Source organism: Myxocyprinus asiaticus, chromosome 37 (genome assembly GCF_019703515.2).
Source record: "Myxocyprinus asiaticus isolate MX2 ecotype Aquarium Trade chromosome 37, UBuf_Myxa_2, whole genome shotgun sequence".
In the NCBI taxonomy this organism is placed as follows: Eukaryota; Metazoa; Chordata; class Actinopteri; order Cypriniformes; family Catostomidae; genus Myxocyprinus; species Myxocyprinus asiaticus.
The window spans coordinates 2,859,369-2,873,008 of NC_059380.1; the positions used below are offsets into that span (position 1 = coordinate 2,859,369).

Genomic DNA, 13,640 nt, shown 5'->3' on the forward strand with positions numbered 1-13,640 from the left:
CCTTTTTTTCTTTGGCAATCATGTTTGTGAATGATTAAACAGATCTATCATAAACTATACTCACTTAAAACTAAAACGGAGGTCATGATATTTGCTCTACCTGACTCATTTTGTCATAACCCCTGGGATCCAGAAGTTCAAGAAATTTTGCAAGCATTCCAGAACCGCCCTCCTCTGCGTTTTGTGGGAGATGGTTAGAAAGTGGGAGTTCTGGCATCATCTGTGCAGCTTTATCTCCAGATAGTTCTTTTTCAGTCGGTTTGGTCTCATCGTTCTCTCCATATTTCTTCTGCAGAGCATCCCAAAGCACCTCCACCTGGCTTAGGAGTTCTTCTATTTTGAGGTCTTGATTTGGCTTTAAGCAGTCATGCTCTTCTGTAATGGTCAGATTTGTGTTGTCCTTCAACCACAGTGGAGTCTTTGTTCATTTCCAAAGAGAGATGAAAAGAGACAAGAGATGTGTAAGACTGAGCTGTCATTCAGACATCAGATTATTGAGCAGAATGATGACATAAACTGAAATTGTATTACCACTTCAATGGATGTCAATGACTCCTTCAACAGCTTATTAGGAATGAGACATTCTTGAGAGGGAATATCAGTTGTTTGAACCATCTGGCCGATACAGCTGGGAAACATAAATGGTTATTCAAACTTTACACAACAACTTTCCATTGAATTAAACCACAAACATTAATGCATTATTTAGTTCAGCAGTCTTCCATAGATTTATTGTGAAGTGAAGACTTTCTGCACCTCTTCCTATACATGTCTTGCTTCTCAGAGATGTTGTCCTGGTTGGAGCAGCTGCTTTCCGATAGTGAGCCTTGACTCCCTGCAGAACATTCCTCAACCGGACTCCACATCCTCCACAGGCCTTGAGAGCACTGCAGAAAAGTTTAGGTGAATTTGCAGGCATAGATTAAGTTTAATCATGGACTGTTCTCAATGTAAGTCAAGAGTAATTTCCTTTTTAGATTGGCCCATCAAAAAAACACAACATTGAATGCGGCAATCTCAGATAGTGATTGTTCTACACTGCAATGCTGAATTAACTGTATTGGGTTTATTAGTACTGTAGTGCTTCATCAGGAAAGGATAACTATTAATATTGCTAGGGTTAGGGATTTGGTAATAACTTCGGCACATACTCGTCCTGCATCATTGACACCATAGGTATACTATCACTTTTTAAAGTGATCAGACTTGGCGGACGATAAAATGGATGAAAAAATCCTATAGACATACATTGATGAAGGGTCCCAAGTCATGTCTACAGACCAGGGAATGGGTGCACCAGCTGTGCATAAGGTCTAACTTAAAGGGATAGTTCACCCAAAAATGAAAATGCTCTCATTATTTACTCACGCTCATGATATCCCAGGTGTGTATGACTTTCTTTCTTCAGCAGAACACATTTGAAGAAAAATAGAAAAATATCTCAGCTCAGTCGGTCCTTAAAATGCAAGTGAATGGTGATCAGACTTTTGAAGCTCCAAAAATCACAGACAGTCAGCATAAACGTCATCCATACAACTGTAGCGTTTAAATGAATGTCTTCTAAAGCGATATGATCCCTTTTGGTGCGAAAAAGATCAATATTGATGTACTTTTTAACTATAACCCATTGTTTCCGGTCAGCAGCAGCATGCGCATGCTAAGTGATTCATATATGCGGGGAATGGCAGCCGGTGGAGTTATTAATAATAATAATAATAATGACCCATGACTTATAAAAAATATAATTATTTTTATTTCTTCGGTTATTTATGAATTTATGATAATCTTAAAGGAAATTTCTTTGATTTTTGTTTGTAATTAGATATTTATGCGGTATATTCCAAATTTTCTTCTAAATAACACCATCAACTCGACTATTCCAAAAGGTTAACACAGCTGGACTAGAAACAATATCTTTCTTTAAAAGGGCCCGAACACATCTATTATTACTCTTATTAGAGCAAGAAGAAACAGATCCGACCAACTGGTGTTTTAAAAGGATCTAACGGGTGTAAAGAAAGCGGAGAAAAGACATTATTTCTAAGAAGCATTTTAATCCAAGAAGGGATTATTTCTTTGATTATTTATCTTTATCTTATTTATGTATACATCTGTGTTGGATTATATGTATTTTTTATTTTTATTATTATTATTATTATTTACTTTATTTTAATTATTTATTTATTTTCCTATCCACAGTTTCAGCACAATGTGTGGACTTTTCAGACGGTCCCTTACCACACCATCCACAGTATTAGCATGTTTCAGCACAATGTGTGGACTTTTCAGACAGTCCCTTACCACACCATCCACAGTATTAGCATGTTTCAGCACAATGTGTGGACTTTTCAGATGGTCCCTTACCACACCATCCACAGTATTCGCATGTTTCGGCACAATGTGTGGACTTTTCAGACGGTCCCTTACCACACCATCCACAGTATTAGCATGTTTCGGCACAATGTGTGGACTTTTCAGACGGTCCCTTACCACACCATCCACAGTATTACCACGTTTCAGCACAATGTGTGGACTTTTCAGACGGTCCCTTACCACACCATCCACAGTATTAGCTGTTTCAGCACAATGTGTGGACTTTTCAGACGGTCCCTTACCACACCATCCACAGTATTCGCATGTTTCGGCACAATGTGTGGACTTTTCAGACGGTCCCTTACCACACCATCCACAGTATTCGCATGTTTCAGCACAATGTGTGGACTTTTCAGATGGTCCCTTACCACACCATCCACAGTATTACCACGTTTCAGCACAATGTGTGGACTTTTCAGACGGTCCCTTACCACACCATCCACAGTATTAGCACGTTTCAGCACAATGTGTGGACTTTTCAGATGGTCCCTTACCACACCATCCACAGTATTCGCATGTTTCGGCACAATGTGTGGACTTTTGAGACGACCCCTTACCCACCGTATGAAAAATGTCCAACTTATATTAACATTAAATTAACAATCTGGAACGATTTCGCAGTGTTGTCATCTGACCAGTTTACGGGACAAATCGCGCCCCGTATTGGTTCGATACGTGTTGCATCATTTCATAGTTAAATACGGGACGATCCCGTATGCAAAGTGTGGATGTGGACAATCGTGAGTTTATCAAGAGAAATTGTAAATCGCGAGTACAGCGGGAGGAGGGGTGGAAAAACGGTAACCTGATAAAATCGCCAGTGTTGGCAGGTATGTATAAGTCAGCATAAAAGTAATCCATAAGATTCCAGTGGTTAAATCTATATATTCAGAAGTGATTTGACAGGTGTGGGTGAGAAACAGATTACTTTCACATTCTTCTTCTTGTATTTTTGGTGATTCACATTCTTCATGCATATCGCCCCCACTGGGCAGGGAGGAGAACGTCTAGCAAAAAAAGGACTTAAACATTGATCTCTTTCTTGCCCACACCTATCATATCACTTCTGAAAATATGGATTAAAACACATGAGTCATCTGAATTATGACATTTTATGCTGCCTGTATGTGCTTTTTGGAGCATCATCATTTTGGCACCCATTTACTTGCAGTGTATGGATCTACAGAGCTGAAATATTCTAAAAATCATAATTTCTGTTCTGCAGAAGAAAGAAAGTCATCAAAATTAAAGTTTCAGTAAAAATGAAAGTGAATGGGCCCAATTTTTGGAGGGTTTAAAGGCCGAAATGAAAAGCTTACAATTGTATAAATTCACATTGTTTCTTCTGTTAAAACTTGTGTATTATTTGAGCTGTAAAGTTGTTTAAACCAGGGGTTTTCAAACTGGGGTCTGTGGAAAATGTCAGAGAAGAAAATGTATACAAATTTAAGGATTGGGGCCTGGGTAGCTCAGCGAGTATTGATGCTGTCTACCACCCCTGGAGTCGCGAGTTCGAATCCAGGGTGTGCTGAGTGACTCCAGCCAGGTCTCCTAAGCAACCAAATTGGCCTGGTTGCTAGGGAGGGTAGAGTCACATGGGGTAACCTCCTCGTGGTCGCGATTAGGGGTTCTCGCTCTCAATAGGCCGCGTGGTAAGTTGTGCGTGGATCGTGGAGAGTAGCATGAGCCTCCACATGCTGTGAGTCTCCGCAGTGTCATGCACAACGAGTCACGTGATAAGATGTGTGGATTGACGGTCTCAGAAGCGGAGGCAACTGAGACTTGTCCTCCACCACCCAGACTGAGGTGAGTAACCGCGTCACCACGAGGACCTACTAAGTAGTCGGAATCAGGCATTCCAAATTGAAAGAAAAGGGGATAAAAAGAAAAAATATCTAAAAATACTAAATTTGACATTCTGTTTTCTCAATTTAATTGAAATCCAATAATTTTATAAGATACAATAATAATTTTTTTTCAGAACAACATATTGTCTTTATAATAGGGTACAATGGGGCTGAAGGCACCTCTTAAAGATTTTTGTTTCTGGATGCATAGTGTATCAAGATTGAAAAATAAATGTCTTTTTATAATATAGATAACTGCTTATTGGATAATTAAAGGTAAACGTCATGCAACTATGCATTTCTTTAGGAAGAGCTTGGGACCTACTAGTTTGGTTTTGCGTTAAGAACAGGTGGTGCAACCAAATTAAACACTGACAATCTAGTAGTTACGTCCCAAGTTAAGTGAGAACTTACGCATTGCTGGTGCAGTACCCAGCATATTTAGGGATTTTTTTGAATCGGGCAAGCAAGCAACCAACTAGCAATACCCTAGCAACCATCCAAAACACATTTACAACTGCATGGCAACCACCCACAACACACTAGCATTGAGGCCGTGAGTTTTGCAAAGGCAAGCACCGCTCATATTTCCTTCAGAAAAAAGCCTTGAGAGCACTGCTCACAGATGTACGTTTTCTTCAATGCTTTAATGCATTGCTTGGGTCTTGATATTTTGAGTTATTCACATATTTTCATGAATCAACATTTTCAGTTGGATTTGCTGGATGTCATCGTTTTCATGCATAATTTAAACTTTCCCCTCCCAATTATCAGCGTCCAAAGAAGGCTGTCCATCCAGTGAGATACTAAGTTTAAGCCAAATCCGCTGTTATATGTGGTCATGTCTGGCCATCACATGCTTACAGATGTTTTTTGTCGGCAGTACTGCTAACCTCAAATCCTCGGAGACGATTTTGCTCTTCCTTGACATCTTTTCCCATTACATTGTGACCCTCGTTTCTAGCAAAGCTGTGTGAGTCAGGGCATGTGGTTAGAGGATCTGCTGCTGAAGTTGACTGGCATTTTGAAGGCACATCTGTCTTCTGGTTCCTGTAGTAGTGGAACAAAATGATACCCTTAATGTCACCATCAGGGCGTCATTACTTCAGATGTCCACAAACATGTTTGCCAAGTTTCAAATGTATCGTGCAGTTTACACCACTAAGTCATTAGACTCTTGAAGATAAATCATTAATGCTAACAGCTTGCTGATTGGGAATTCAAATGCACAAATATTGAAACCCACAGATCAGTAACGTAATATCTTGAGTTGAGAACATATTACTTTTGGCAGGATATGCAGGCAGTGATATCACCTCCCTTTTGTCTGGTTAGCTCATGGTGTCAGGAAAGGTGTGTTTGCAGAGCTGGTGATAGAGGACTCATTGAGAGAACCAAAAAGAAGTGTCGGCCTACGATGTGAGTTTTCAACCAGCTTTGTGTACAAAGAAGACAAGGCCATGATTGGCCGCACCTCACCAAACTGATCATTATCTTCAAGAACAGCGCCTTTCTGAAAATGAAACATGCTGACATTGGTCCTTAGATCTAAAAGGACGCATATGATGATCATTTAATCACCTTAGTTGTTATTTCTTTGTTAAACCTCAATGAATCTGAATAGGCTGCATTAGAAGTGAGAGTTATGGCAGCTAGCAGACATTGTTCTTTATCAGTTTCTCCCTCACTGTATGTGCACATTCCACAGACATGTTTTTAGAGAGTACCTGTCTCCCATCATATCCTCATACCATTCGCATGAGCTATTCCCGCTCACATCTGCACCAGAGTAGAGGCTATTTCAGATCTCTTTTCAAATGGTCTGCCTTTTTTCATCAATAACCACTGTGTACTTTTTTTGCTATTCCTTTCTCTCATGCATTCCCTCTCTGTCTCTCTGTTCCAACTATTTCACAACTCAAACAACTGCATGGAGGTCATGCTTAAATCAGAGAAGTTCCATAATGCTGCGAGTATTCGTGGAATTTGGCGTCTGAAGCGGTTGTAGCTGCTCCATGATGTTTTGCATAATATAACTTCATTTAATGGCATGGCCAGTGCATTACACTATTAAATAGTAAGGGTGTAATGATTCACTTATATCACGATTCGGTTCAGTTCACAATAAAAAAAAGAAAGAAAAAGTCCCATCTCCACTCTGTACACCGTCTCATTTTTGAACCACGATTTATTGTGCCACGATAAACCGTTACACCCCTATTAAATAGTGCACGTTTTATTAATCTAAAATTATATGAATTATATGTCACTAGTATGCCATAGAATATTTTGATTAGCCTTTCAGAAAAACATAATTTTTGGCGAGTAACTAACTAGAAGTAGCGATGCTACAACAGGCAACTTCACTATATTTTCAGTAGCGTGACCGTTGCTCAGCTGTCATCACAATAGTGTATATTTTCAGTAACAAGCAACATTTTCCAGTGAGTAGTGGTATCCACCCTTTTCCTGAATGCTGAAATGTTCCATGATTCATAACGGAAGCCTGTTGTTGATTCGCATCATCTTTATTTCTGGCTAATTTGATGTTTAGTGTATTAAATTTGTTAAAAATGGTCAAAAAGGGGGCCTGGGCAGCTCAGTGAGTAAAGACACTGACTACCATCCCTGGAGTTGCGAGTTTGAATCCAGGGCGTGCTGAGTGACTCCAGCCAGGTCTCCTAAGCAACCAAATTGTCCTGGTTGCTAGGGAGGGTAGAGTCACACGGGGTAACCTCCTCGTGGTCGCTATAATGTGGTTCTCGCTCTCGGTGGGGAGCGTGGTGAGTTGTGCGTAGATGTCGCGGAGAATAGCGTGAAACCTCCACACGCACTACGTCTCTGCGGTAACACGCTCAGCAAGCCACGTGATAAGATGCGTGGATTGACGGCTCAGATGCGGAGGCAACTGAGATTCGTCCTCCGCCACCCAGATTGAGGCGAGTCATTACGCCACCACGAGGACCTAGAGCGCATTGGGAATTGGGCATTCCAAATTGGGGAGTAAAAAAACTCCTTGTGGCTCCGTATTGCCGATAGTTTAGAGAGTCGAGATCAGTAAAACTGTGGAGCAATGAGGGAGTAATGAAACACGCTTACCTAAATGGTTCTCATGTAACGCTTGAAAATCGGAATCATTTAAGTGAATCGTTTTTTTCAGATAGTTACTGGTTCAAATAAACAATTTTTATATTGAGTTTTGGGAACGCCTATTCATTTTAGCATGTCGGTTCAGTCAGATGGTTCATGTACAGTAAATAAACTAGTTCATACAAATGATTCACTGATTCACTTGAGCCCCGCACAGTCTTTGAGTGACTTTGCTTTCTTTTTTTAAGCGAAATATTTAGTAAATTGTAATGCTGATATATCAATATATATCTATAAAACCATAACATGACATCACCTGTCCACAAGTCTATTCAACGCTTGCATGTTTACAATAATAACTCCAGTTAAGTATTATGTAATATTCTAAACCAACCACAAAACTGTACTACTTGCAACTTCTTTGTCTGCTAGATTTTTGTTCACATGAGGGCAGCAGGAGTAAGGAGACCCTCATTTACCGGAAAAGCTCCTGGAAAAGTGCCCAGTTCTCCTTCACCTCGGCCTGTTTGCACGAAACTCTTCTGGCCAGGGTTGGGTGGAGATTTGACAGGCGAGACGCAGACTCATGCAGCATCTGGAAAGAGAGTTGTCCAGGGAGGGGTGGGGTCGTGGAAGGAAATGACATCATTCATTTGGAGTTCATTTGCTACAGTCCGAAGAAAAAGAAATGTGCATGAGACTAATACAAGTGGCCAGTGTTTGGTTTGGTGGAACATTGTGATATGGTGCTCTTCTAGTGTCTGAAGGGAAAATGGCAATTATATACTTCCTGAGTGGGATGATGGATTTAAAGACTTACATTGATCTGGAAGGAAATTTCTCTTGTCTCTTTGTCTTGATTACTTTTTTGCAAGTCGGTCACCAATACACGGTTCATCTGCAATGGAATAAATACTGCATCAGGACTTGTAGACATATACATCATTTAAAAAGCCTTCTCTAAATGCCAAAACCATGCAAAACCTGTTTTCTCAACCTTGCAGTTAATGGCGCTGATGATGTTGTCAGCTTGTTGGTAAAACGATGACACGTCCAGAGCCAACATGAGATCCTGATGATAGTCTCTCAGGAGCAACCTCAATTTCAACCACCTACAATTTGAAATGCAAAGAAAATGTAACTGTAACAGAAGTAAAAATAATCTGGTTAAAAATAAAAAAGTTGCATTTTCCATAGTTTTTGACTAAATGAATACATGGAAGAATTATATATTTAATCATTTTAATTTATATGCACCAATATACAACAATATATTATGCATTGTAATAAAAACAAGCCTACATTTGGGTGTGCAAAATCTATAACTTCACTCAATTATTTTTTGGAACCCAGTTGAATAATATTATGATGCATAATTACTAGTGTGGGACTCATTTTGAGGATTAGATTTGTCTTATAGAATAGTGATATATTTCTGACATATTTAATTCACCTTCACTGAAAGTGCGTATGTGTTTGACAGTTTAATGTGTAGTGTTTGACGATGCCATCTCCTGCTTTTCTGTGATATCATGTTGTGTTTTTAGATTTGTATAATAACTTATAGCAGTTACAAGTGTTTGGAATTGTGCGAATGAGTGAATTTGCTGCACTTTGCTTTCACAATGCTCTCTAACTGCTCTAAAAATGCTAAAAACAGTATATCATGAGCCCTGCACATGCACATGGAACAGTGGGTCACCCCTTCACACGGAAGCACACACAAACCATGTATTAATTGAATTCAATAACAGACGTTTGCAGTTTAATAATCCCATATGACCATATCACCATTCTGTGATATTGATTAGTTGTGCAGCCCTGAAGGATGGTGAAATTAGTCTAATGATGCACTCTCTAGGAAATGTATTGACCAAATAAAAAGTGCATTAAAACCATTGTGATTGAATAATTGATGTATAGCCCAGCCATAGCTTATATTGCTTACAAAAGCACATTTAAACCCCGTTACGTGCTGTTCTGTTGAAATGTGCCAGCGAATCTTACGATTTGTCAGTGTGGTCCCCTGGACTTCTTCTAAGCATCTCCAGTCCTAGATCTACAGCGTATGTGTTCTTCTGATGAGGACTTTCTGGTTTATCCTGGTTCAGGAGATGCATTGAGAGCTAATGAGGTAATGTTTCAATAAGAAATGTTAATAAAACTGTAACCACTTAACAATAGGATCTTTTTGTCTGTCAGGATGTTGGATGAGTCAGAGTCACCTGTGTCAAGTCCAGACTTGTTGTCAGTTGGATGAGAGAGTTCTCAAAGTCTTTGAGGTCTCTCCTCTGGCTGTGAGACGCGTCCTCTGGTTCATCATGTGGGAATTCTGGCATGTTAAAATCATAATGGTTCTTTAACTTCCATCCTTTCTTCAATGGCTTAGACTGTAAAGAAAAAGAGCAATAAGATACATTCAGGACTTTGTGCATTCTAGAATGTATTTTTAAATACTAGCTTAAGCTGATTTGCTGGTCTCAGCTGATTTAGTATGATATAGCTGGCCAGCCTGGGCAGCTGAAAAGTGCCCAGAACGACGGTCAAATTATGGTCAGCAATGACCTCAGACTATTGACTGACAGATGAATTTGTAATGTATCTCTTCCAAAATCTATTACATCATTCTTAAGACTTCGTCTTACGAGCCAAGTTCTGTTTGTTTTGCCATGTCTTAGTTGTTAGGTAATAAAACCACATTGTTTGTTTGGGTACATGAAGTACAGATTAAAGACTAAATCCATTTTTAGGACTGCTTAAGAGTATATGCCCAAACATTAATTGAAAACAAGCTTTTTCTGCAAACACATTAACCTTCTTCTGAGGTATCAGATGTCTTCATAATAAACTCCTTGTGAGTATGCACCTGTGTTTAGTACACACAGGAGGTTTAAATTATGTGTTTTGGAATGTAAAGCACAATAATATCAGGATTTGTGCCTGTTGGCCTTGCAGCAAGAAGTGGTGCTGCCAAATAATGATTTCATTCTGTATGAGTTGTGCTTTATGTTGCAGAGCTTGTGTTCCTGCTCTTGCCCTTCTGCACCCTCAGTGCTTGCTCTTAAGACTTTTTAACAATGGGCAATCCACTCGTCCTCCCCTATGTTATTTATAGTGTGGTGCAAGTAGATTTTACAACTCACATTTAGGGATGCCGGGGCAAGCTGTCACAGCGTTATCTCAGTAACTATGAGATTTTGTCTCAGAAGTACGCTTGTTCTTTGTAGCAGCGGTGGATGTTGGTTTCACTAATTCAAAACTCTCTTAAAGAAGAATATTTTATGTGAATTTTGCTTTAGCTATTGGGTAAACATGTGAACACAATGAAACCACACTGACATACAGGTATGTTAAGGCAAGGGACAGTAATGTATAAGGTAGATTTTAGGCTCAATGACGTACCGCTTGTTTTTTGTCCAGATCTATTGAATAATTCAAAAACACATTACAAATGCAATGAACACAAAACTATTACTTGAACACACCTCTTCTGTGATGAACATGTTTTCAAGTACTGAGTCAATTTGATAATTTTTCTAGGGCTTAAAGTCAAAAATGTCATGTGGTGTACCCGTCCAGAGATGGAGGAGGGGTCTTGTTAAAAGCTTAAAGATGAGATGTGCAGAATAATATTACTGTATTATTGGTTCGTCGTCTGTTGTTTTACCTTTTTTGTTTTTTGTTTTTTACATAATTGCATTTTGCATAAATGGCAGGTTCCATTGTGCCTTATCAGGTGCCTGTCTATAGAGAATTTGGCTTTCAAAAAAACAAAAAAGAAAAGAAACTACCCTGAGAAATATTCACTAGAATAAAAAGTGTGACAACTTGCCCCGGTCTCCCCTATATATAATAATCCAGCATTAAGGAATGCATCATCTGGCACCTCTTTAGACATAATCAACCAACAGTTCAACCCGTTTTCCTAAATGATGATACATTAAAACTCTCTCTGGCATCATTAGTGCCGATGTGCCATGTTTGATTACCAGTTTGATCTTAGATCTTTCCTTCTGCGTTTGCTGTTTGGATCTAGTTCCTGCTTCTTCTTCTTTCTTTTTTTTTTTTGGTGGAAATTACCAGTTCATCTCGGCTGTGGGTTTGTGTAATGAGGGGGCTGGTTATGATCTCATACCAATGAGCACAGTGTGCAAAACTGTAATAATCCACACAGGTCTTTTTTTCAATGTTCTTGTTGTTATCATTCGTGGCTGTTTAAAGAAATTGCATTTGTAGTTTTGCAGTAGGAAAAACTGGTGGAAAACGTTGGTCTGTGAAGCCTGAATGTCATATGTTGTTATGAACTAACTATGTAAATACCATTGTTGTTAAGTTTAGTTTTTCTTTATATTATGAGTCTAATATTTCATTCAGTATGTGTGACACAGAAAATTTAAGTGGGTTCTTACAACATAACATATATCCAGCTAAGACCAACACATAGTGTCCAACACATATCCAAAGAAAATAAGTCTCGCTCACCTCCAGCTGTGAAGCAGACCAGTCACTCAACCTTTCCTCGACAGGTAACAACATTTCCGACGAGGTGTTTGTCTTGGTTGTCGTTTTAAAGTTAGTAACATGACAGTTCTTCTGGCTCTCAGAGTTCCCACACATAGCAATCTTCCTGATAGATCTGGAGGACGCTGGTGGAGACACAGAGTCCCTGTCTTCTTCCTCTTTAATGTCTTCATTAACGTCATCTGAATGTCCCTCCGCAGGTGCAGAATAGTGAGATGTGGACACTCTGTCTTGATGGAAAGGAGAAATGTCATCGCTTGGGTCATTTCTGAGTTCACAGCAGTCCAGAGCCAGGACAGGAAGGATGGTGCCTACATAATGCGGACATTTCGTCTCAGAGGGGACTGACAACTTGGTCCCGATGGTGAATGGTTGGATCCTTTTCATTGCTCTTCTTGCTTTAATCATCTGAAGAGGAACATGCAAACCTAACAACCCTAAAAAACAAAGTACATGTTGTTTAAATCCTTCTTCTGGTGAAACCTGAAGTCAAGAAAACCCTGAAAACCAGGCTGCAGGATCTGTGGATAACGTGACTCTTGCACAGACTGTGAGAAAGCGAGAGGGATAGAGGAAAGGAGAGTTGAGTAGAAACAGGGTGAGGTCATCACACTCAGTCACAGCCCCGTCTGGAGGCAAGTAAAGGCAAGATGTAAAAGCGTCCTCCCAAATAAGAAGTTGTGGGCAGATAAGCACCAGAAACGCAGAGTTTATCCCTCTATGAGGCCTTGCGCTGCATTCAGATGGGCAATGATGTAATGCTTTTACAGCACACATACAAAACTTCTCCTCAGCTCTTCTCTTTCTCCTTCTTTCTCTTTTTTTCAGACTTTTTGTCTGTCATATCAGATCTTACCTCAAAGAGACCCAACAGCAAGAACCATTACAAATGAGACCTCTTTAAAATCTCAATTTCTCCTAAACTGCAAAGAGATTAAATGGAGACTTTAGCGGAGGTCTCCTGCTTGTCAGATTTGTCTCCTGAGAAGAAAGAAAAACCCTAGAAACCTTGACACGTGTCTACTCTAGAGTTTCAGAAGAGATCTCAACAAGGTCTCACAGTATGCGTGGATTTACCAAAATACCAACGTCTAAAATTCTCCTCTTCTTCCAAAACCAAATGATGCCATTCACATTTATTTTTAGGAATGGGACATTACTGATTCTTCACCCACATAGAGTCATTCATTCAATATCGGACTACACTGGTCAAGCTGTTCGCACTGAAGATTCAAAAGATCTGACTCATTAGAATCATTCATTTGGGAATCAGTCTACACAGGTCACACTGTATGTTTCGCTCTGTAGATTCAAAAGAGCCAACTCATAAGAATCATTAATTTGGGAAACAGTCTACACAGGTCACGCTGTATGTTACGCGTTGCAGATTCAAAAGAGCCGACTCATTAGAATCATTCATTTGGGAATCAGTCTACACAGGTCACGCTGTATGTTTCGCTCTGTAGATTCAAAAGAGCCGACTCAACTGAATCATTTTTTTGGGAATCAGTCTACACAGGTCACGCTGTATGTTTCACTCTGTAGATTCAAAAGACCCGACTCAATTGAATCATTCATTTGGGAATCAGTCTACTCAGGTCACACTGTATGTTTCACTCTGTAGATTCAAAAGAGCCGACTCAATTGAATCATTTATTTGGGAATCACTCTACACAGGTCACGCTGTATGATTCACTCTGTAGATTCAAAAGAGCCGACTCAATTGAATCATTTATTTGGGAATCAGTCTACACAGGTCACGCTGTATGTTTCACTCTGTAGATTCAAAAGAGCCGACTCATTAGAATC

General features: G+C 39.6%; 1 protein-coding gene across 1 annotated transcript; it reads right to left on the reverse strand.

The window, feature by feature from the left end:
• Window positions 1-82: 82 nt before the first annotated feature.
• LOC127427754 (uncharacterized) lies at window positions 83-8,413 on the reverse strand. Its single transcript, XM_051675545.1, has 6 exons — window positions 8,131-8,413; window positions 7,790-7,905; window positions 5,114-5,270; window positions 757-887; window positions 532-628; window positions 83-418 (listed from the first exon to the last, which is right to left on the reverse strand). Exons 1-6 carry the CDS (start codon window positions 8,254-8,256, stop codon window positions 83-85), a joined length of 963 nt encoding a protein of 320 aa, XP_051531505.1. The 5' UTR covers window positions 8,257-8,413.
• Between the last annotated feature and the right edge of the window lie 5,227 nt (window positions 8,414-13,640).